General features: G+C 38.0%; 1 protein-coding gene across 1 annotated transcript; it reads right to left on the bottom strand.

The window, feature by feature from the left end:
• Positions 1-336: 336 nt before the first annotated feature.
• LOC113360504 lies at positions 337-2365 on the bottom strand. The gene is made up of 3 exons (XM_026604010.1): positions 2167-2365; positions 1296-2020; positions 337-786 (listed from the first exon to the last, which is right to left on the bottom strand). Exons 1-3 carry the CDS (start codon positions 2363-2365, stop codon positions 337-339), a joined length of 1374 nt encoding a protein of 457 aa, XP_026459795.1.
• Between the last annotated feature and the right edge of the window lie 23480 nt (positions 2366-25845).

The raw sequence follows: 25845 nt of genomic DNA, 5'->3' as shown, positions 1-25845 counted from the left end.
GAATTTGTCAATCAATCGGGCGCCTTTGGCTGCCTGAGACCTATTGTGAATTTGTCAATCAATCGGGCGCCTTTGGCTGCCTGAGACCTTTTGTGAATTTGTCAGTCAATCGGGCAGCCAAGTGAATTTGTCAGTCAATCAGGCGCCTTTGGCTGCCCCGAGACCTTTTGTAGATGCACCATTTTCTCAAACTTACTTTTATTGCTCTGGATGGATGTTTACATGGTGTGACTTATGCATAAATTTTTTTCAGCCACTTTCCATTGATAGGCATTTTGACTTTGGTTCCGTTCATGCGTCTGAGCTTGTAGTATCCGCTTTCTGCCACTTTCCTTATCATGAAGGGGCCTTCCAATTCGTAGCGATCTTCCCAGCGCTGGCGTTTCTTTGGACGTGAGGGGAAATTTTTAAGACCAATCCATCCACCTTGAATGTCTTTTCTTTTACACTCTGGTTGTAGTAGTTAGTTGCACGCTTTCTATAAGCTTTTGCGAATCTCTCTGCTCGTGTTCTCCTCTCTTCTAATGTGTCTAAATGAGCGAAGCAGATTATTTCATCGGGTGTAGTGTGGCTAGCCATTGCTATTCTTGCAGATGGGACCGCTATTTCTGCAGGTAGTATTGCATCTTCTCCATAGACTAGTGAATAAGGTGATGCTCCTGTGGAGCTGCGCTTTGATATCCTATATGCCCAGAGTGCCAATGGCAGGTGCTCGTTCCATTCTCTATGATGATCATGCACTGTTCTGCTAAGTATGCGGATGAGCGTTTTATTTGTTGCTTCCGCCTGCCCATTCCCTTTGGGATAGTAAGGAGTTGATGTGTGCAGCCTTGTGTTGTATTGACGGAGCAAGTCGATCACGTCCTTGTTTATAAACGACTTTTGCGTTATCTGCTCTAATTATCATGGGAGCGACGAATCTGCATATGATGTACTCCTTGATAAACGCGTCTATTGTACCTCCTGCGTAATATTTGAGGGGTATTGCTTCAACCCACTTGGACGCGTACTCCGTGGCTGTTATTATGTATTTGTGACGCTTTGAGGACGTTGGGTTGATCGGTCCTACGAGATCAAGTCCCCAACTACGGAACAGACAGGGTGTTACTATGCTACATAGCAGGGTATGAGGTGCTTGGATCATATTTCCATGAGTCTGGTAGTGTAAGCATTTTCGGACGTGTTTCGCGGTATCACTCTCCATAGTTGGCCAGTAGAAGCCTCCTTCGTATATATATAGGAACAGTTTCCGCATTCCTTGATGTTCCGCATCATGGGACCGGGTCATGACTTACCGCTTCCTTATTTGACAGACACCGTAGTGCGGCGTTACCATAGCTTCTGCGATAAAGGACGCCCTCGTGTATGAAGAAATGCGCCGCTTTTCTTTGGACTTTAAGGGCCGCCTGTCTGTCACTCGGTAATCTCCCGTGCTGGCTGAAATCGAAGTAGGGTTGCCTCCAATATATTTCTTCGATGGTGCAGACTTCCGCCGGTTGTGGTGGTGCTTGGCAATCGGCGCAGCTGTCTTGGAGCGCTGATGCTTGAGACGACATGCTTGGCCAGTACACGCCCTTCCTCTGAAGTTTTCCGTAGAGGTGAACAACGCCAATTTGTCCACACGTTTCCGCGTGCAGTTCCTGGAGCAACTTCTCAGCTTCTCTTTTATTCACACACCTCGCGAGAGATCCTCCAGCTGCCCTGTAATACAAGGTTCCCTGGATCACGACGAATTGTTTCAAGGCTTGGGTGGGTATCACTCGTCCCTCGTCCATCCGGGTCAGATCGTCGATATACACTCGTCTCCAATCATCTTCTTCTTCAAAGGACAAGTATTCTTTCCAAGTGTTGAGTAACTCATTTCTCTTTATTGTGATGGTACCCTCTTCCTCGCGGTTCAATTTCACTTTGCTTTTCAGGGTCTCCAGAGCGTCTGCGTGCTTGTTCCCACCCCTGCCGGTGTGATCCAGGGTAGACACTGTTCGGTTCATCAATCTTTGGGCCTCTGTCCGGTAGGGCGCTAAATGCAGATCTTTGACATGAAGTCACTATTCACTTGGTTTGTCACGAGTCTTGAATCACCTTTGACTTCCACGCTTCCCAGATTGAGCTCCTTAGCCGTTCGCAGTCCCAAAATCAAATATTCATATTCCGCGACATTGTTACTGCATGGGAAGTCCAATTTAAGCGAGTACGAAAGCATCTCTCCTTGCGGCGCTTCGAATACCACCCCGGCTCCTCCGACAGTACCATATGATGACCCGTCAAAAAACATGGTCCAAGGCTTGTCAATGTCGGCGGTTGCCACTTCTCCAGGTATATATTCGAGTACCGCGTCATCACCTTCTCCAGGGAACATCGCCATGAGATCGGCTATTGCTTGTACTCTCACCACATTCAGGCATTGATATTTGATCTCGAATTTCGATAGTTGTAGCAACCATCGGGCGGTCCTTCCTGTTAGGACATGTTTTGAGGCTATATAGGATATAAGGTTCTCCTCTGCCACCACGATAGTCTCGTGTGTCAAGAGGTAAGGCCTCAACTTATGTGTTGCATACATGAACGCTAAACACGCCTGCTCTATGCGCGGGTACCTTAATTCCGCGTCTCGTAGAACCCGGCTAACATAATAGATAGGTGACAGTTCGTCTCCTCCCATGTCTTGCGCGAAGACCGAGCCTATTGTCGAATTAGTGAAAGCCGTATAGAGGTAGAGTGGGATTCCTCGTATTGGGGGCTTGAGGATTCTGGGGATAACAAGGCATTGCTTTAGCTTCTCGAACGCAACGCATTGTGCTTCCCCTCACACGAAGGGTGTGTCTTTTTTCAGGAGAGGAAGGAACGCGGCCATCAGCTGTGCCAAACCGGGAACGAAACGTCGTATGTACGATATCCGCCATATGAAAGCTTGTAGTTCTTTGGTGCTAGATGGTGGTGCCATAGTTGTGATCGCTTCTACTTTGCTCGGATCTACTTGGATTCCTTTGTTGGTTACTATGAAGCCTAGGAACTTCCTGATGTCACTCCGAAGGCGCACTTGAGCGGGTTCATTTTGAGTTTGAATTTTCTGCACCTCTTGAAGGTTGTTTTCAGGTGAGAGATATGGTCTTCGGCTTCTTGCGTCTTGATGTCTTCGACATACACATCCACCGTCTGGTGCAATAAGTCATGGAAAATGGAAGTCATGGCCCGCTGGTATGGGGCGCCGGCATTTTTCAAGCCAAATGGCATTACACATAATAGAAATTGTCGTACGGGGTTTGGAAGGAGGTTTTCTTGGCGTATGAGGGATCCATATTTACTTGGTTGTATCCGCTAAATCCATCCATAAAGGAATACCTCCCTTTTCTCCCTGACGCTTCCAGCATCATATCGATGTTTGGTAGCGAGAAGTCGTCCTTCGAGCAAGCTCGATTCAGGTATCTATAATCCATACAACACCCGACTTTCCCATTCTTCTTGGTTACGGGTACAATGTTTTCTATCCAAGTAGGATGCTGGATGGGCTTGATGAACTTGGCTTTAAATAGTCGTTCCACTTTTTCCTTTATCGCGAGAGCAGTGGCTCAGGGGAATTCCTTGCACCTCTGTTTCACAGGTTTGAAGTCAGGCGATCCTCCGAGATTATGTACCACGAGGTCGCTGTCCAGACCCGGCATTTCGTCATAATCGTAGGCGAACACATCCTTGTAATCTTTAAGTAGCGCAATCAAGGTTTCCCTTTCTTGTCTATCTAAACTCTTTCTTATCATGATAGGGCGCTTGTCTCCTTGTGTCCCTATGTCAACTTCCTCCATTTCATCCATAGTGAGGTCTCTTGGCGTTCGTTCTTCGGCACCCTTGGTGATAGTATCTACCGATTGGTTTCGTAGATCCTCATCATCGATCGTGCTGTAAGGAAGCTCGGACAGGCTCTGTTCGGCGCTTTCATCAGGAGTTTCCGCTTCGTTCATTGGTATGTCGGCGTAATCTTGTATGCTCGTGGATTCTCCCTTGGTTAATTGATATAAGCGGTACACACGTCCCCCATTCGGCTTGGAGAAACGTTGAAAACCGGGCTGCTCACCTTTCTTCCTCTTTTTCTCAGTTGGAAACACCAGTCTTGATGGGCTGAATACGGACTTGGTTGGCTATGATCTCTCTTCTTCCACCCACTTTGGTAATGGGATGAGTTGCACTTCTGGCATCTCGTCTTCCTTTTTGGGATCATCATAGAATATTGTGTCTGCCATGTATGCTTCTTCTGGATCGAAGGGGTTACTCGTAGCGGGGATCCGGTATTTCTTTCCACCTATATTAGTCTTTACATACTGGTGGTATGTTGAAGCGACCACCTTGTGATTAAGTAACCATCCTCGCCCTAGTAACACGTGGAACGTAGTGTCATCCTCCAGTACGTAAAACAGTGTTGGCCCTCGGATGAGACCAACCTTCATGACCAAGCTGACGATTCCAATAGATGTCTGAACGTGGCCTCCGAACCCTTTCACTGTTGTAGATCGCATCTGATGGCAGACCGTTGCACGCCTAGGACTTCTAGTGTGTGTCGTGAGGTTAGGTTTAAGGATGCGCCCCCGTCGATGAAAGCCCTTTTTAGCGGTTTCCTGTTGATGTGCACTGTGAGATACAAAGGTCTGAGGTGTTCTCCCGGATAGCAGATATCTTCGTTTGTAAATACGATCGCTTCCTTGGGGAGAAGACCACATGGCCTTCCTGCCGCTATGGCGGCTATATCTTTGGATGATTCTCTAATTTAGTCTTCTTTGAAGCCAAGGGAGTCAACGAATTGTTGAGCTAACACCGTTTTAGCGAACTGGTCAGCCACATTGTCTGTGTTTGGGAATGCTGGGTTTTCCATCTCGGCTTCGCACACTTCTTCCTCCTCCTCATCCCACGGCTTCCAAACATCCCCGCTCAGATAATGGGAGAGCATCATGATTTGGTGTTGGGTCGTTTTGCCACCTTCCGTATTGTTCATCTCAATCTCGCATATGTTCAACTTTTTATGGAATATCCTCTGAAGGTTGAAGCAGTCAATCGTAGGATGTTGTACTCTGTGGTGGTAATGAAAATACCTGGCGTCATTTGTGTCAACAGTACTGGGGTCCGTCTTCGTCGGTGGCAGTTGGACTTCCTTGTTTGTTATCCACTGTTCTAATAATCCCACAATTTGTTCTTTGCTGCAGGGCAAGGGCGGTGGAAGCGTTTGTGTTCCCCATCCCTCTCGGCTGTTATTTGGGCAGATATTTCTGGGGGCGGTTGATACGGTGTTCACCGAATTTTGCTAGATGTATTCTGAGTTTGGCTCCTCGATACAGTCAGCGATTCTTGCGGCTGTCTCCTCTAACTCGACAAATGTGGGGAAGCGGAAGTTGACCAAGCTTTTATTAAAGTATGGGGTCATTCCTCGTACACAAATTTCCACCAGCGCTTCTTCCCTGACATCCTCATGGCAATCGAGGGTGAGCAGGCGGAACCTGGCGATGTATTTTCCTATCTCCTCGCCTGAGCGTTGGTTGCAATTACTCAAGTCTATTGTTGTGACTTTCGTCTTTGCTGAGTAGAATTTTCTGAGGAAGAGTGTGGACATGGTCGACCACGAACTGATGCTTCCCAACTTCAGGTTATCGTACCAAGTGAATGATGTATCAGTTAGCGACTTTGGGAACTCTCTCAGACATAGTTTCCCATCAGTTGCGCGATCATTCATAGCGGATATGAACCGACTGAGGTGCTCCCTTGCGTTGCCTTGACCATTATAGACCTTGAATTTAGGCGAGATGTAGTCCTCTGGGTACTTATATTCTGTTATTTCAGAGGAATAAGGACTCGCCATGAAGTTGTAATTGTCTTGCTTTACGACTCTATAATTCGCCTCTAAGTATCTTGCCATCGCCTCTTGCGTCATAGCTACAAGTTCTTCCTCCTTTTCCTATGCGTTCTCCGTTGTTTCTTTGGCGCTCTTTTCGGTATTGGTTTCCTTCATGAGTTTTCTTAGTTCTTGTTCCCTGCGCACGTGGTCTTCCAGTTCCTTCTGCAGCTCCTTGAGGGAAGGCTAGGTGGGTGGCGCTTCCTCAATTTCCTGCTCTTCGTCTTCTTCACGCGTGGTACCAGGTTTTCTCGCTTGTACGATCGGGTCTGTCACTATCCCCACCCTCTCGCTTTCTTGATTGAGTGAGGGAATGTTTAGGCTCCCTATCGTGCCCGAGTTAGCACCTTCTGTGTGTGTCATGGTGAGCTAGGCACGAGCCTCCAGATGTGGTCGCCAAATGTTAAAACCCGAATTCTCGTTAGGTCCTACCCGTCCTAGCTAAGCAAATGACCTTACCTTTGCTAAGAATAGTAAGAGAGAGAGTTGACTTTCCATCATACCTTGTCCTTCTTTATATAGACTTTCCAAAATCCCTTTCCTTTTATGACATCATGCCATGTGTCCTAAACTTCTTTAATTACTGCTAATGTCATTCCTTCTCTACTAAAACCGCCTTCTTTCTTATTAATTACTCCCTTGTCCTTTCCATCTAATGGATACTTTCTTAGTGGACTTGGGCTTCAGTCCCCATGTCTTCATATTGGGCTTGCCTCCCTTTTAGGGGCACACTAGCCCGGCTAAGGGGTAATATTTTTCACGTATCAACACATAGTATGCGAACGGTTTTACCTAAGAACGTCCGAGAACCTTGTTTGCGTACTTAGTATGCGAACGGTTCTACCTGAGTTTGGTCCGGGACGGCTGTTTGCGGACTGGGTTTGCGAACGACTTGATATGCCAAGGTCCGGAGCTGTTGTTCGCGTATCTAGTTGGCGAACAGAGTGGTAAAGTTCTAGAATTGGTCATGCATGATTCTCATACTCATGAACTAATACATTTATGATTTAAGGAATGCACTCTACCGTGGCTTAATGTTCATGAATTGATTCTTGTATAAGTACTTTCTACAATTACGAATCAAACCGATTTGGATTTAATTTTTTCATATATATTTCTATGAGATATTGAACAACTGAACAACTCTATTTTAAACACAATTAGATTCATTTGATTATCTTTCATAATTGATTGATCTTAATATTTGATTTAGAAGTGTTAGATGAATACAGCTAAGACAAAAGTGTTCATATGGCTAACTTCGGTTAACTATTATTGAGCCAACTCAATATACACATTTAGGTACGGTAACCCATATCTAATGAAGGTATATTTCATTTGTGTGTAACAAGATAATACCATCTAACAGTGGAGATTGATTGATTTATATTAAAGCAGACTTAACTTGAATCTTAAATCAGAATTTTATCTAACGGTGAATATTGAATGCTTTGTTACTAAGCTATCTTAGCTTTGATTGAATGCAATCCTGATTTGAAAGATTATATAAGGGAGAACTCTAGCAACAGGAAAACCTAATCCCCACACTTATGTGTGTTCCTAGTTGTGTACTAGAGTCGATTCTCCTTTAACCTAGGTTTTTCCTAAAACCATTACAAATTAATGAGTTAAAGACTTCATTGGGTTTCGTGAAGCCAGATCCCAACTATTTTCTCTGTAGTTGCGTATACTGATCTTACTTGTTCTATCTTATTGAGTTTTATCTTCTCTAAGATTCACTCGAGATTTGTTTCCGGTAGGTAAGATACAAAAATAGTCACAACAGTTCTTTGTCTCAGACACTTGTGATTCCGCAGTAACTTTTTCTGTTAATCAGTTGGGTTATTGTGAGGTGATTGATATTTTAGGATGATCTTAGGAAGTATAAGACCAGATTATCAATTGGTTCTTGTTCACCTTGATTTATCAATGGACGGAACAAAAACCGAATGAAGAATAGACATATATGTGGGAGACATATTTGTTAATAAGTCTTCGACTTTGGGTCGTAGAAACTCTTAGTTGTGGGTGAGATTACTTAAGGGAATAAAGTGCGAAGAATCTGGCGTGGTTCTAGAGGCGTAAGGAACGCGACTGTACCTTAATCGGTGTGAGACTTTGTTAGGGATCAACTACATTCCAGTTCGAAGATAACTTATAGTAGGATAGTATATGTAGCGGCTTAATACAGCGTGGTGTTCAAATATGGACTAGGTCCCGGGGTTTTTCTGCATTTGCGGTTTCCTCATTAACAAAACCTCCGGTGTTTGTGTTATTTCTTTTCCGCTTTATATTTTTATATAATTGAAACATCACAGGTCGTGCGTAGTTCAATCAGTTGATAAATCGAACCTAGTTTGTCGGATAGAACTTGATTGACACTTGGGAATTGGTCTTTGGTACTGTTCAAGTTATTTATCATATCAATCAGGCTCGCAGATTATTATCTATTTGATTTGTTGATTGTATTGAGAAAGAGATAAAGCTCTTTGATATATATCTTGATTTAGCTCTATTTTAAGTTGGTGCTCTTGGAATTATATTAGAGTTTATAGTTTAGTTTATACAGATTTACGAACGAATTATTGGATGTGGTTGTTATAACCCCCGCCTTTTCAATTGGTATCAGAGCAGGCAAACACGATTAACCTGATAAGTTTGTGTTTGTTTGATCCTTAAAGTTGTCCTAATGGGAAATCACTTTGGGAAACTTGTTATGTACATGTGTGACGAACAACAGAAATCCTTAAAGGTTGTTCAGAGTTTAATCTTTACAAGACCTATGGTCTCTCAAGATAATCTCGAGTCAATTAAGACAAAAATCTTAGCTGATGGAAAACAATAATCTAAAGGAAAAAAGAAAAGGTTCCTCTAAGAAAAATCGTTGCAAGAAATGTGTGAAAAAATCTCAAAGATATGGAATCTCACTAGATTGTTACTCAATCTATTTAAGGAAGACTATCATGATGGATCTATCTATAAGGATCTATTTACAGCTTTTGAAGATACGTTTAAGTTCTTCGGGAAACTTTTTTCGATTAAGGAAAAAGTTATCCCGAGGTTTGTTCCAATTCGGTCAAGTCATGTAATTATGATGTGAATCCTGGTCGTGTCAACAACTCATTTAGAATCGATAAAAATATTTCTACTGAGTTTGCTGCATGTTTCAAATATCGGAAAATCTCACCTCTTAACCGTAAGAAATAGAAGTCAAGAAAAACAATGAACCCTGAGTATCATCATTACTATGATTATACCTCTGGTACATATCACAAATATCAACCTGAGATGGTGCGTGAGAAATCTTCTGCCGTCTAGCCTCTTGGTAACAAGATTGGCTCCACCCCATCTGTATATAGCTTGAGATGGGGCAAGTAACAGTTTGATTATCTTTGTGATTTTGTATCATTTTTTTGGGGGTTACTTTGTCTTTAAAAGAAGAAAGATATCTTTATTTTATAAAAGCTTCTTGGCAGAAAGCGTCTAGCATTTGGATGCATTCAATTGCTGAGGAAACTCCAATTCGTTCACTCCTTCTGTGACAGATTTTTCTGCCACTTGAGGATAATAATGTAGTCTCCTACTATCTTATTTACCACACTGTGACGTGATGAAAATATCAATTATTCTTGTGCTCTGAATATTTTTGAACTGTTCATTGAGCTAAGAATAAAAGTGATTTTCCTGTCACTCAGATATAAAATAAAAACACTCAGTGTGGAAACTCATGGTTCAGGATTTGAACTTGGTTGTTTTAAACCATCATGGAATCCTGATTTCCTTGTATAGGTCTCGGTACCTGCACCGGTCCAAGCCCTATAAAGGGGATATAAAGGTTACGGTACACGTACACTTCTTCTTCCTTAATTCGTCCGCGTAGGTAAACAAGTCTTTTTTTAGGGTTCGTGTACCAGCTCCATGAAAGCCTTGTTGTAGGTCAAATAAAAAGGGTTGAAGGAAGAAATTTCTACAAGGAAGCTAATCAAGTAAGTCTCTTATCTTGTTTTCCCCTCAATTTTCTTTTATAATGGAAAGGTCTAATGATGGTGATAAGAGATCAAGAAAAATTTCTAAAGGTCTTGATAAATCCTCTCTCTCAAGTAAGATTGTTCCAAGAGACCAAGACTCTATAAAATTGTATTCATCAATAATTCTAGTAGTAAGACCTTTGAAAATATTTCTTCTAGTGGATTCATTCTAGAGAAGAAATTGGTAAAGGAAAGTGGTCATAAAGAAGACTTGGTGTGTTGTGAGAAATATAATCTTGGAAACATCTTCAATGGTCTTGGTGAAGGATTTGACACTCTCACAAGAATCATTTATGCTAACATCCATGATGTTAATCTTGATAACTTGGAATTCAAGACTATGATAAATAGGAAAAAGATTCTAGTTGATAGAGAGTTTGATTTCAAGGATTACCAAAATTCCTTTGGGTAATTTTTGTCTACCTAGACCAAAAGAAAATTCCTTTGGGTAATTTTTGTCTACCTAGACAAAAAGTAGAAATACCATCTTATGAAGCCATTTCGTTTGGTCTTTTCCGCAAGAAGTTTGATTGGATAGAAGGGAAATTTCCTACCCAAGATCTTAGTATTGCTTTGAGGATCTTCAGAAAACTTGGCATCTCTAATATTTGTCCCTCCACAATTGAGAATTCTCAATGGAGTCGTGAATTTGCGGAGTTCGTATATTTCCTTCAAATGGGTGCTCAAGGTCTTGATGTTTGTGGATTTATTATTCTTCAAATGGTGTCAATGACGTCACTCAGCAAGAAGTTAGGATTTCCATGCTTAATTAGGAAAATATGTAGTGCAAATCTATTGCTCCGATTGGCAACTCTATTGGAACTCCCAAACTAGTTCGTCCAAGTATTTTCAAACGTATGAAGACGAACTTCTACAAAAGATAAAGATGTGATACTCTTGACGGTTCTTGTGATCGTACCACCTTGGGTATTCTTTAACAAATTCACAAGGGTATTTGTAAGGCCAATTCCAAGGTAAAATGTGTGCAAGAACAGTTTTGCATGATTGCTAGAAAATTTCCCGAAATCAAGGAAGAGATGGATAAAATTCAAACATCTTGGATCGATTCCGATGATGATGAAGATGATGATTAAAATTTTTTATCTTTTGATAATGTCTACAAAATTTCTTATGAGAATTTATTCTTATGTTTAAGAAGGATAACTAGGGTTTGGAATAGCATTATTTGTGATTACACATAGCTATTTCAACGATTTTCATCTTGCTATGTTTTTAGATTTATTTATTTAAATTCTAAAGTTATTTGGAAGATGATGTTTGCAATATTTAATCTTTTTGATTTCATATATTGCAATTGCCTATGATATATGTGTGTTTACGTCCGTGAACTATGATTAACTCATATATGTTCAAAAATTAAGTCTATTGTGTCATTATGCAAATATTGATGAAAGATAGAATGAACTTTTGAAAGTATTCCGCAGTATTGATCTTTCCCTGATCCACTTTTATGTGCAAGACTGTATGGATCCGCAATTTTTCTTATGTTGAGCATTTCCCATTAAATTAATCAATAAGGTCTTCCTGTGGTTAATTTATTCGAGTTTACTGGATACAAATCAATGTGGTTTGTTAACGTCCAAAGAAATCCTTCTTTTCTCGTAAAAGTAAGGTCGTTCATGTTGTTCTTTCGGGAATGACATAAAATGGGGGAGAGTTCTTAATTGAACTTGTGCTTAATTGCCATATCTTTGTGGGAAGTGCATCTGTGGAATATTGTAGGAGTTATATCTTAATAAGCTCCTTGATGAATACACTAAGTTTCGACTATGTGAAATCATCGAAACAAATTGATATGTTCTCTTTTAGTCATGAAGTATCTTTTTGAAAATTTCATTATGATCCCGTAGTTTTCGTACCTTTGCCAATTTATATTGATAAAAAGGGAGAGAATTATTTGGTAGTTCACACTACATAGATATGGTTTACGGATCATTATGTAAGGGGGAGTGGTTTTCATTATAAGATGAAGAATTGACTAAGGGGGAGTGATACATATCACCATAATATTATTTCAAAGTTCTGATACAATTGAACTTTGATTATCTATAGTAATACTATGACACTGTATAACAATGATTGAGAACATTTGTTTTCTTATTGTTATGGCTACGGATCTTCAACAACAATGATGCTGAGTTGAACATGTTCAGATCAGTGAAGTACTTGGAGTAACGAAGAATCAAGGAATTTTAAAGAGCCAAGGAATTCAAGCATGATGGATGAGAAGCTACAAAGTTTATTTATTTATTAATCCATATGTATTGATAGTTTTGTCACTAAAATTGACAAAGGGGGAGATTGTTAGAGCACTGCTCGATCGAACTCGCAAGCGTTGCTATCTCAAGCTTGTTTGTCAAGTTTAGTTGATCAAAACTATATACTTGATTTCTAGTCTACTTATATCTATGTCTCGGATTAGGATATAATATGTAGTTGAGCTTTAGACTTCACGTCGTTCACAAATTGTAGACGAAGATCTACTGAGGAGCTTGGAGGAACTTCATCAAAAAAAGGTATGTGGAGACTAAAACTTGTTTATCAATAATAAGTTTATTCTATTCTATCTTCTAACGAGACTAAGTCGTGTATCTGTATAGACTTTAAATTACACACCTTTGATATTTAGCCGAGTTTATCTCGCTTATCAATTTGTCGAAATATGTGTTGGAAGCTTTTTTCTTTAGCTATGTTCATCATATTCTTGACGAGTTTAGTTGGAAACAATTTATTGTTGGAAACTAAATATAAGTCAAAAGATGATCATGTGAAATTACCTTGAACATCTTATATGATTTGTGTGAGACAGTCATTTGATGTTAACTTGGGAAGTTTTGTATTGGTCATTCGATCACTTGAAAATTACTTGAAGCTAATGGTTTGTGTGAGACAACCATTGTCGTCTTCCAAGGATGTTTCAATGATTGAAATGAGAGTTTGGAACGTTTACATATGTCTGGATACAACACCGTATGCATACCAAGTATGCGAACTGTATTATAATGATCCAGGTTCGGGAACCTTGTTTGCGTACCTAGTATGCGAACGGTTTTACCTGAGAAGGTCCGGGAACCTTGTTTGTGTACCTAGTATGCGAACGGTTCTACCTGAGTTGGGTCCGAGACGGTTGTTTGCGAACGGCTTGACAGGCCAAGGTCCGGAGATTCTGTTCGCGTACCTGGTTGGCGAACAGAGTGGTAAAGTTCTAGATCAGTCATGTATAATTCTCATACTCATGAAGTAATACATTTATGATTTAAGGAATGCAATCTTTGCAAACAGTGGCTTAATGTTCATGAATTGATTTTTGTATAAGTACTTTGTAGGATTACGAATCAAACTGATTTCGATTCAATTTGTTCATATATATTTCTATGAGATGGTGAACAATTGAACAACTCTATTCGAAATACAATTAGATTCATTTAATTATATTTCATGATTGATTGATCTTCATATTTGATCTAGAAGTGTTAGATGAATACGGCTAAAACAAAAGTGTTCATATGGCTAACTTCGATTAACTGTTATTGGGCTAACTCAATATACACGTTTAGGTACGGTAACCCATATCTAAATGAAGGTATATTTAATTTGTGTAACAAGATAAGAGCATATAACGGTGGAGATTGATTGCTTTATTTTAAAGCAGACTTAGTTTGAATCTTAATTCAGGATTTCATCTAACAGTGAATATTGAATGCTTTGTTACTAAGCTATCTTAGCTTTGATTAAAAGCAACCATGATTTGAAAGACTATATAAGGGAGAACTCTAGAAAAGGGAAAACCTAATCCCCACACTTTTGTGTCTACCTAGTTGCTTACTAGAGTCGATTCTCCTTTAACCTAGGTTTTTCCTAAAACCATTATAGGTTAACGACTTAAAGAGTTTATTGGGATTCATGAAGCCAGATCCAAATATTTCTCTGTGGTTGCATATTCTGATCTTACTTGTTCTATCGTGTTCAGTTTTATCTTCTCTAAGATTCAATCGAGATTTATCTTCGATAGGTAAGATATAAAAAGTAATCACAACAATTCTTCGTCTCAGACTCTTGTGATTCCGCAATAAATTTTTATGTTAATCAGTTGCGTTATTGTGAGGTGATTGATATTTCTAGGTTGCTCTTCGGGAGTATAAGACTGGATTATTAATTGGTTCATGTTCACCTTGATTTATCAAAAGACGGAACAAAAACTGAGTAAAGAACAGACATATCTGTGGGAGACATATTTATTTATAAGTCTTCGACTTTGGTCCGTAGCAAATCTTAGTTGTGGGTGAGATCATCTAATGGAATCAAGTGCGCAGAATCCGGCGTGGTTTTAGAGGCGTAAGGAACGCGATTGTACCTTAATCGGTGTGAGACTTTGTTAGGGCTCAACTACATTCCAGTACGAAGTTCGTTGGTAGTAGGCTAGTGTCTGTAGCAGCTTAATACAGTGTGGTTCAAATCTGGACTAGGTTCCGGGGTTTTTCTGCATTTGCGATTTCCTCGTTAACTAAACTTCTGATGTCCGTGTTATTTCTTTTCCGTATTATATTTTTATATAATTGAAATATCACAGGTTGTGTGTAGTTCAATCAATTTATAGTTTTATTTTCTCCCCCTTACATAATGATCTGTAAACCATATGTATTTTTAGTTTGAGCTACACATTTATTCTCCCCCTTTTTGTCAATAAAAATTGGTAAAGGTACGAAAATTAGTGGGATCCTAATGAAATTTCCATAGAGACACTTCATGACCAAAATAGAAGCACATATCGACTTGTTTAAATACAATCATATAGCCGAAACTAAATGCATTCATCAAGGAATTTATAAAGATACAAGATAACCCCGTAATATTTCACAGCCACACTCCCCACAAAGATTTGGAAATTAGGCACAAGTTCAATTAAGAAATCTCCCCCGTAAAATGTTATTCCAAAATGAACAAGATCGACCTTGCTTTTACAAGAAAATAAGGATTTAAAAGAATACTTTGATACAACAGTTTTGTTTTCTATAAAGAAACAAATGTGGAATCAAAACAACACTACACCATCGTTCTAAACTATGATTGACCGAAATATGCAAATGAGTTCAGAGGCAAAAGGTTAGAATGCTAATGAACCAAAACAATACCAATATACTGTCGTAGTGTTGAAACGTGGCAATGCCTAATGGTTTGGTGAGAATGTCTTTGTGTTGAAGGAACAAAATCCATATTGATGATACCATTTTCATAGAGATCTCTAATAAAATGATACCTTATGTCAATGTGCTTAGTTCTTGAGTCCTCAACCGGATTCTCAGTGATGCGAATCGCACTTGAGTTATTACAAAAATCTTCATTACGCCATTGTCAATTCCATAATCAGCAAGCATTGGTTTCATTCATAGAAGTTGAGTACAACATGAACCTGCAGCAATATATTCTTCTTCACATGTAGACAGGGATTGTGAGTTTTATTTCTTGTTATGCCATGCCACAAGATTCAACCCAACATAGTAATATCCTCCTGAGGTACTCTTTCTGTCTTCTATACACCCTGCCCATGCATCAAAATAGGCAGTAAGATCAGTGTTAGTATCAAAAGTATAGTATAGACCATACCCGATAGTATGATTAATGTATCGTATGATCCTTTTTGTAGCTGCAAGATGAGATTCCTTCGGATTGGCCTGAAACCTGGCACAACAACCAACACTAAAAGCAATATCAAATTTAGTAGACGTGAGATATAAAAGACTTCCAATGATAGACCGATAAAGTTTTTGATCTACATTTACACCTTTCTCATCTCGATGTAGTTTACCAGTAGTGGGCATAGGAGTCAGTTTTGGAGTTGACTTATCAAGACCGGACCTAGTAAAAAGATCCCTAGAATATTTTTACTTAAGATAAGTAAATTCCATCCTTGTGTTGTTGAATTTGTAAACCTAAAAAGAGTTTTAATTCACCAACATTGCTCATTTTAAATTCCTTGCCAAGAGAGACTTGAAAATCTTTTGCAAGTTTCTCAAAAGTTGAACCGTAGATGATATCATCTACATATACTTGAGAAATGACTACATATTTTCCACTCCATTTGGTAAACAAAGTTTCATCTCCATCTCTCGAAAAACCCTTCCCAGGAAGAGATGTGGTTAGTTTTCCGAACCAGGCACGAGGTGCTTGTTTTAGCCCATATAATGCCCTTTTGATCTTAAGGACATGATCTGGGAAATCAGAATTTTCAAAACTCATAGGTTGAGCAACATAGACCTCTTCCTTTAAATTTTCGTTTCGGAACGCCAATTTTATGTCCATTTGAAACAGCTTAACCTTCAGAAAATAAGCATGAGCTAATAAAAGTCGAATGGACTCAAGGCGTGCCACAGGAGCAAAGGTTTCATCAAAGTCGATACCTTCAATCTATGAATATACCTGAGCGAAAAATATGGCTTTGTTTCTAACAACGGTGCCAAATTCATCAGACTTGTTCTTGAATATCCATTTTGTACCAACAATATTGACATTGGGGGGACAAGGTACGAGCTCCCATACATCTTGTATTTCAAATTGATTTAACTCTTCATGCGTCGCATTCACCCAAGAAAGATCACTAAGAGATTCGTCAATAGTTTTTGGTTATACATGAGACAGATAACAACCAAAATTGCAAATATTTTGAAGTTATCCTCTTGTCTTAAAGGTAGAATCTTTCCCCCGAATAATACTGTTAGTATCATGATTCCTATGAACCCAGAGATGCTGAGGAGGAGCACGTTCTTGTTCAATAGGAATTTTCTGACTAGGACTTTTCTCCTCGTCACTAGAAACTTCAGGATCAGTAATAGTTGGAACAACTTCTACTGATTCAGGTATTTCTTTGACTCTCTCAAATGTCTCTGTAGGAGGCAATTCAGCAAGTGAGTTATCATAACGAAAATTTCTCAAATCATCAATAATAAATTTTTTTGATTCCATCATAACTTGGGTCATGAGATTAAATACTCAATAACCACGACTGTCAGATGCATAGCCAAGAAAAATACCTTCATCGCTTTTAGTATCAAATTTTCCTCTCTGTTCTCGATATTTTAGAATGTAGCACTTACTTTCGAACACTTTGAGATAATGTAAGTTGGTTTTTCTACCATACCACAACTCATATGGAGTGTTTAGGGTTTTTGAACGTAGATAGACACGGTTGATCAAATAACATGTTGTGAAGACAGCTTCTCCCCAAAACCTTAAAGGTAAGTTTTTGTTATGGAGCATGACTCTGGCCATTTCCTGAATGTTCATGTTCTTTCTTTATGCAACTCAATTGGCTTGAGGAGTAATGGGTGGTGAGTATTGTTGAATAATTCCCAGTTTTTCACAAAATTCATACACTTTGGTGTCTTTGAATTCAGTTCCACGGTCACTTATAATTTTATATAGTTTGCGGCCCTGTTCATTCTGGATTCTGTTAACAATAATCTTGAATTTATCAACAGTTCATTCTTATGAGATGAAAATGCCATCCAAGTGAATCTGGTGTAATCATCTACCATAACTAAAGCATACTTCTTTCTAGCAATCGTAGGTTGTTGAATAGGACCGAAGACATCCATATGAATTAAATTAAGTGGAGCTTTAGTGAGAATATCTCAAGATGATTTATGGTGAACTTTCGTTTGTTTACCCTTTTGACAGGCACCACAGACACCATCAATCTTTGCATTGATTTTGGGAACGTCTCTAACAAGTACTTTGTTATGATCTTAGTTAGAAGGCGATAATTGATGTGACCAAAACGCTCATGCCAAATATGTGTAGATTCCACCTTATTCAACTTGCAATAATTACTAAACTGAGTATCAAGGAGATAACAGTTATTTTTACCATGAGTACCCTGAAAAATTACTTTTCCAGTTTTGTCTACAATGTCACATCCATTCGCATTGAAGATAACTTTATGGAATTTGTCACAAATTTGACTAACAGAAAGAAGGATTGCAGTCATACCTTTAACGTATACAACATGATGGATTTCAGGAACACCGGGAAGTTTGGTTGTCCCTTTTTTCATATGTAGTAAAAACTCCCATCTCCAAATGTTGCAGAACCTCCTTCAAAGTCATTTGAATTCACAAAACATGAAAGATCTCCCGTCATATGTCGGCTACATCCACTATCAAGGAACCATTGAACGGGTGATGTTGATTTTAGGGTAATAGCTCCCATACTAACACTACTATCCCGTTTGGGGTTTCTTGTTAGATTTGTACATCCTTTTAGAGAGGTAAACAGTTGTTCATCTTTCTTATGAAGATTACTTGCAACCTTTAAACTTTTCTTGAATGATGCACATATATGTTGAAAATGATTATGAGAATCACAGAACATACGAGAACCAATATCTTTAAACTCATCTGAGCAGTTATGAGTCGCATCGGGTTTCTCAAAGCCTAAACCTCGCATATTCACTGACTTACGACAATTCTTCAGAGAAGAATTAAATGAGTTATTCAAATCCATTGAAGGAACTTTGACAGACTTCACGTCCTTAAGCATTGCAATTTCTGCAATAAGATCAGAATTGATCCGGATTTGTTCATCCAACTTCTTCTGGAGAATAACCAGTTCTTCAGAACATTCTCTAAAATCAGAGTTACATCATGCTGAAGCGTTCAATGAGATTTTACTATCCATATAGTCATATTTCTACAAACACATACTTATGAGGTATTTAACGTGTTTTCCTGCTCTGGTACCAATTGAAAAATCGGGGGTCTAACAACCTCACCCAATATTTCGCTTAGCAATCTGTATGGACTAAATCTAATATACTTTCAAGAGAATCAATTAGATAGTCAGACTCAATCTTAAGAAAAAGTATATCAAAAAGTTATATCTCAATTTATTCAATTAATTCCGCAATCAAACAAATAGTAATTTGCGAGCCTGGTTGAATATAAGAGAAATAACTTGAACGGTACCAAAGACCAATGTTCAAGGATTAATCAATTTCAATCAACAACCAAAGGTTGTATTTACCAGTTGATCGATTCAACGCATAACCTGTGATATTTCAATTATATAACAAAACATAACACGGAAAAGAAATAACACAGACACCAAAAGTTTTGTTAACGAGGAAACCGCAAATGCAGAAAAACTTCAGGACCTAGTCCAGATTCGAACACCACACTGTATTAAGCCGCTACAGACACTAACCTACTACCAATGAACTTCAGACTGGACTGTAGTTGAACCCTAATCAATCTCACACTGATTCAAGGTACAGTTGCACTCCTTACGTCTCTAATCTCCGCAGGATACTACGCACTTGATTCCCTTAGCTGATCTCACCCACAACCAAGAGTTTCTACGACCCAAAGTCGAATACTGGATAAACAAATATGTCTCACACAGAAAAGTCTATTGGAATATATAAAGTCTCCCACAGATATACCTTTGAGTTTTGTTCCGTCTTTTGATAAATCAAGGTGAACAGGAAGCAATTGATAAACCATATATATATTCCCGAATAGCATCCTAGTATTATCAATCACCTCACAATAATCTTAATCCTATGGTACCGAAACAAGATATTGTGGAATCACAAACGATGAGACGAAGATGTTTGTGACTACTTTTTATCTTGCCTATCGAAGAATCAATCTCGAGCAAATCTTAGAGAAGATAGTACTCAATACGATAGAACATGGAAAGATCAGAACAGGCAATTACAGAGAAAATAGTTGGGTCTGGCTTCACAATCCCAATGAAGTCTTCAAGTCTTTAACCTTCAGGGTTTTATGAAAAACCTAAGGTTAAAGGAAAATCGACTCTAGCTTATGCAACTAGTATCACACATGAGGTGTGGGGATTAGGTTTCCTAGTTGATAGAGTTCTCCTTTGTATAGTTTTCAAATCAGGGTTTGCAATCAATGTTACCTTGGTAACAAAGCATTCAATATTCACCGTTAGATGAAAACCTGATTAGATTCAAGCGAATATCTTTCAACCGTTAGATCAAACTTAGCTTGTTATACACAAATGAAATGTACCTTCATTTAGGTTTGAGTAACCGTACCTAAACATGTACACTTAGTCGGTTCAACAATAGTTAACCAATGGTTAGCCATATGAGCACTTTCGTATCAACCTTATTCATGTTCACCATAACTAGTTCAAATAACTCAAATGAAACTAGTTAGAGAGTTGTTGAATTGCTTAGATCTTATAAAAGCGTACAAGACACAATTGAATCAAAATCGATTTTGATTCACTCGAATCAATTCATGAACATCATAACCACAGTTTGCAAAAGATTGCATTTCTTATTATATAAATGTTTTAGTTCATGAACAAACCAATTTTATAAATAACCTACTTAAGTATGAAAATGGGTACGTATAACTAAGTAGCCGGACCGAGTTTGGTTACGCCAGTACGAGTACGGGTACGCATACCAATTCACACTTCCAAACTCCAGCAGAAATTCACGGAACCCAAACCTCCGCCAGTACGGGTACGGGTACGCATACCTTAGTTCTGAACTTTCAACAACCAACCAGTACGCGTACGGGTACACATACTTAGGTTCCCGGTTTTGGATTTTACACAAATTTGAATACACACTATGTTTATATCTAAACATGATTACTTGTTCAAAACTCTTATTTCAACTATTGAAACTTTCTTAGAGGATGACAATAGTTGTTATCCACAAACTATTGACTTCAAAACGATTTTCAAGTTATTGAAATAATCAATATGAATTTCGTCAAGAGTAAAGACGAACTTGGTTAAAGTGAAAGCTTACCAACACATATTTCGAGAAATAGATAAGTGAGTTAAACTCAGCTCTAAATAGCAAATGTGTATAATTGAAGTCTATATAGCAATACGACTTTTGTCTCAAAATAGGAGATAGAATAGATAGACTTTTGAATGATAGATAAGTTCAAGTCTTCATATACCTTTTGTTAATGAAGTTCCACAAGTTCCCTTGAGTAGTTCTTCTTCTTTATTCGATGAACGTCGTGGAGTCTAAAGTTCAACTACACTTACTATCCTAATCCGAGACTTAGCTATAAGTAGACTAGAAATCAAGACTTATAGTTTTGGCAACTAAACTTGACAAGCAAGCTTGAGATAGCAACGCTTGAGGGTTCGACCGAGCAGTGCTCTAATAGTCATCTTGTGTAGTACAAGAAAAATGAAATACCAACCACCAAGAAGAATCTTACCAACTCTACCTGGAGTAACATCGCCAGGTCGTACAACTATACCAAGCCCGCCCGAGGTAATGACTCAAGTCATACAAAATTCTCCTCCAGGTCGAGTGACTTCGTCAGATCGAAATCGGTCTGAGAGAACAACTCCAAGTGGAGACGTGCCAACCACATCATCCACTCTTAATCCATCATATATACTGATAAGCATATACACTGATTAGCATATAAGTAACAAAAGTATCAACTATTAATAAACATATAAATTATGGCAGTAGGAAGATCAGGAGACTAAGTTTTAAAATCAAATAACACAGCACTTACTTTCAGTGTTTTACCAACCATAAAAAACACACACATACCATGAATTAAGTAATTGCATATATTTCCCACCGCAACACACTATTTGAACAGTGATGTCCCTGAACTCGGCAAACTCAACGACAAGCCCATATCTAGTGGACGCTCACAAGCATGGCATCTATTATCGCTACACCGGTATTCATAAGTGCGATAGCTATTATGATACCTGATCTCAATATATAAATTTCAACAAACACATATCAACATACACGTCTACTTCTTACCGGTTCTCACAAGCCTAATATATTTGTGGGCCTGACCTCTTAGCAAGTAGATATATAAGAATTAGTATCCAAGTATAACGAACCGCCAAATAAGGATTAATACCTTAACAATACTCCAACACATACAAGACCATTTGAATCATCCTTAAATTCAGCACATAGTAATACACACAAGTCAATTCAAACTTCAACCACATACTAGGACAATTCAATAATTTATCGTGCAAGCACATATGTATAACTCTGTTGTACCTATCAAATACACCATGTATACTGACATGATCGTAACGTAATTTTCACCATAGAATCATAACTAATCCAACGACATTCTATACGATTTCAAAGAAAACTAATGGTGGAGTATAATGTTATTCGCTCAACCTATCTGAATTTTTAACAACAAAACATTTGTTGGTTGGAATACCTCTAGAACACGGTTTTACTTGAATTTTTTACAGCAATATCATAACCTAAATGTTTTACTCATATTAAATATTCAGATAATTCTAAGTAGTGTAACTATATAAACTTAGGTTTTCACAAATGTCCGGATTTATAAATTTTGCAGAAAAGTTCTCTGAACTACAAGTATTTCTGTGATGACTCCAAGTCCGATTGTTCTGAACTTTTGAGAGAGTTTACATGACATCGTAAGGTATAACATATCAAACATTCACAAAAACCTAATGGTTAGATTTAAATTTATCGTTCAAATAGTAATCATTATTTTAGGTGACAAATAAACCGTAACTCAAAATTTACCTTATAAATCTAACTTTTTAACATAGGTTTTCAAGATCAACAATTGAAACTTGAATATTATCTGTTATAGCATTGCTCGGCACCAAGCGTTGGTATGTCAAGGTTGGTTGTCATATTTTAGTGAACCAAAACTCATTTAAAGAGTTGCTTGATTATGTATTAGATTCAACTTCGTATAGGTTAAACTAGAAAGTTATTAGGATATGAGATATATAAGTATTACTCGAAGACTTGAAGAATGTGAAGAAGTAAAGAGCTCATCGACGACATCATCCTTTCACTTGAGGTTAATAATAATTTGACTTGAACTGTTTCATTCCTGACGTATCTTTCAAGTCGTGTTATATTGAAAACATAACTGTGGAGCTGTGATTGATTATACTCTAGTAGATAGACATAGTATTAAGGAATTACAATATGAAGTATAACGCTCATCTTTTGAACTTCGTATATAAGACATAGACATAGTCGTGCTATTGTGATCATGTGTATGGGTATGGGTGAAGATTTCGTCATAGGAAACAATGTTTACATTCGTTTAAAGGAAGTACATTCATAAACATGTTTTGTGAATCGAAAGGGAAGTCGCTAGGCTTATTGGTATTGTTATTCATTCCATATCTTTGGATTACCAATATGTATGATTAGTACAACCGATCATAATTTGTTATGTATGTTGGTAAAACTATTCACAATGCCTGATTTATGTATTGGTATGACTTTTATTAGTGCAACCGATCCTAAGTAACCACCTAGATGGTATGATCGATATTTGTAATTGATGTGACCAATCCTAGTAATTGGTGTAATCTATCCTAAGGTAATTGGTGCAACCCATCCTGGTAACTGGTATGACCGATCACAAGTAATACCATGAGTATATGGTAACCAGTCCTGGTAATTGATGTAACCGATCTTGGTAACTGATGTAACCGGTCCCAGTAACCACATGGAGGTAGAACCGATCCTTGTGTTTGGTAGAGCCATAAACCCATGATTAATGATTTGATAATTGATATTTGATCAATTACATATAGTTCTTGGAAATCAGATGAACCAATTCTAAACTTTTTTTGGAAGAGTGGTAAATCAGTTCCAAGATTGTAAATATGAAAAATGATTTACAAAGATAAAGATGTCGACATACTTTGAACGTGTGCAGTACGTAATTCTTATCTTTTATTGTTCAAAGATATTCCTTAATAACTAAAGGAGAATCCCGGAACGAAATAAATTGAGAATCTTTTAATTAAGATTTTTTTTATATGCATTTAATTACCAACAATTAAATGCATATCTCTGGAAAATAAAAATTGGTAATGTGCATTTACTAATTGGAGATTTTCTAGTGAGATTTCGATAAATATTTGGACAAAGCGTTTCCAGGAATTATGAAAACCGATTTGGGAATTTGTTTCATATCTTTAGAATATCCGGTTTTGGAAATTCCTTGGTGTCCAAACTTCCTTGGTCTAAAAATACCTAAGTTTGCATTTCGAGCTAACTAATCCGAAGAGCCGGCAAAACTACCAAGTTGTGTTGTTACTGGTGGAGCCGTCTATCCGGAGAGAAAAGTACCCTAATTAGGCGAAATCTCTTACGACCGCTCGTTTTATAGACTTCTTTTGGATTGAGAAGCTCTATGAGTACCGTTGGTGGGAAACTAGATAATTGTAGTATTATTAGTTTTTGATTTGATTTGATTGACTAACGGTTGTTGAACTTTGATTGCACCTAGTTTGTTTATGCTTGAGAATCTTCTCTTCTGATATAAGAGTCACTCAAACTAGATCGAAGTTTCGATGGGATCTTTAGAACTGTTTTTAGATCTAAAGACGTCTCGTGATAATCCATTGTTAACAGACTCCGTTTTGTGTGTGATTGATCACAAGAGATTCAAGTTGTTGTGTGCAGGTGTTTATTGAAGATCTAAGAAGATTTGAAGATAAAGAAGATTTCTTATTGGGTTCATAATCTTTGGTGTGCACAAAACTTGATCGATTAGGATCCAACTATAATCGGTTTATCTTTGATAGATTTGATTGATTAGTTGCATAGATCGGCATCAGGATATAGTATCTTGGTGGATCATATTATTGATTGCATAGTCTAAACACGACTGGTTTGGTAGTTGTTAATTAGATAGATGTAGAACCCGAAAAAAGAGTTTATTGGTTAAACGGAAGAGCCTTTGTCAAACTCATATCACTGAGATTGAAAAGAGTTGTTACCGAACAGATTTGTTGTTCCTTTACTACTGGAATACGAACAAAAGGAATTATTCCAGTGCATGCACTTATCGAATATCGGAAGTGCAGGGATACTGAAGAAACTAGGTGAACTATAGGTTTAGTTGCTTGGTCTCAACTATACGAAGTTAGTTTAGATTTTTGTATAGCGGCTTCATTTTGAGAGTATACAATTCTGGACTAGGTCCCGGGGTTTTTCCGCATTTGCGGTTTCCTCGTTAACAAAATCTTGTTGTGTCATTTACTTTTGTTTTCCGTAATTATAATTATTTTTATTATAATTTAAAGTAAATTACACAAACGTTAATTTCGTAATTACTTGATAGCGATCCTATAGAATTTGGTTAAGTCCGAACCTATTATCAAGTAATCACACCTTCGTTGTTGTATTTTCTCGATCTTGTATCCATAGTCAATCACACAAGTTATCTTGTTGTCATATTGTCTCGATCTCGTATCCATAGACGATCACACGAAGTATGAACCGATTCGTTGTATTGTTTCGACTCAGTCCATAGACAATCACTTTTGGTAAGAGGACTTATAAGTGGAAAAGTTTTATATTGAGTTATATTTGGGTATCCTCGTCTTTTCAATTGGTATCAGAGCAGGCAAACACAAAAATATCTAACAATCTGTGTTTGGTGCGATCCAACCAATAAGAAATGAATTCGAGTGAATCGATTTCAATTGATGTACCTCAAAGATTTGATGGAACAAAATATCTATGGTGGAAATCTGCTATGAAATCATTTCTTAAATCACGAGACTTTAATACATGGCTATTAGTCATCGATGGTTATAATCACCTGAAAGTAGAAAATTCAGAAACTGAGTTTAAACGCTTAGTGGATTACTCAACTGAAGAGAAGGATTTTGCTAAGCAGAATTCAGATGGTTTGAATGCTATTATACATGTTGTAAGTCATGATCTAGAACATCATGTATTGCCATATCAAACTTCAAAGGAATCTTGGGATAATCTTCATATCGTATTCGAAAGAAATACCTCAGAGAAAGAAGCTAGACTTCAAACTCTTACATCTGATTTGGAAATCCTTCGAATGGATGACAACGACACTTTTGAAGAGTTCCATATTAAACTCTCTGAGATAATTAATG

This window comes from Papaver somniferum, chromosome 3 (genome assembly GCF_003573695.1).
Source record: "Papaver somniferum cultivar HN1 chromosome 3, ASM357369v1, whole genome shotgun sequence".
In the NCBI taxonomy this organism is placed as follows: Eukaryota; Viridiplantae; Streptophyta; class Magnoliopsida; order Ranunculales; family Papaveraceae; genus Papaver; species Papaver somniferum.
This window is presented reverse-complemented; position numbering and strand designations above follow the sequence as displayed.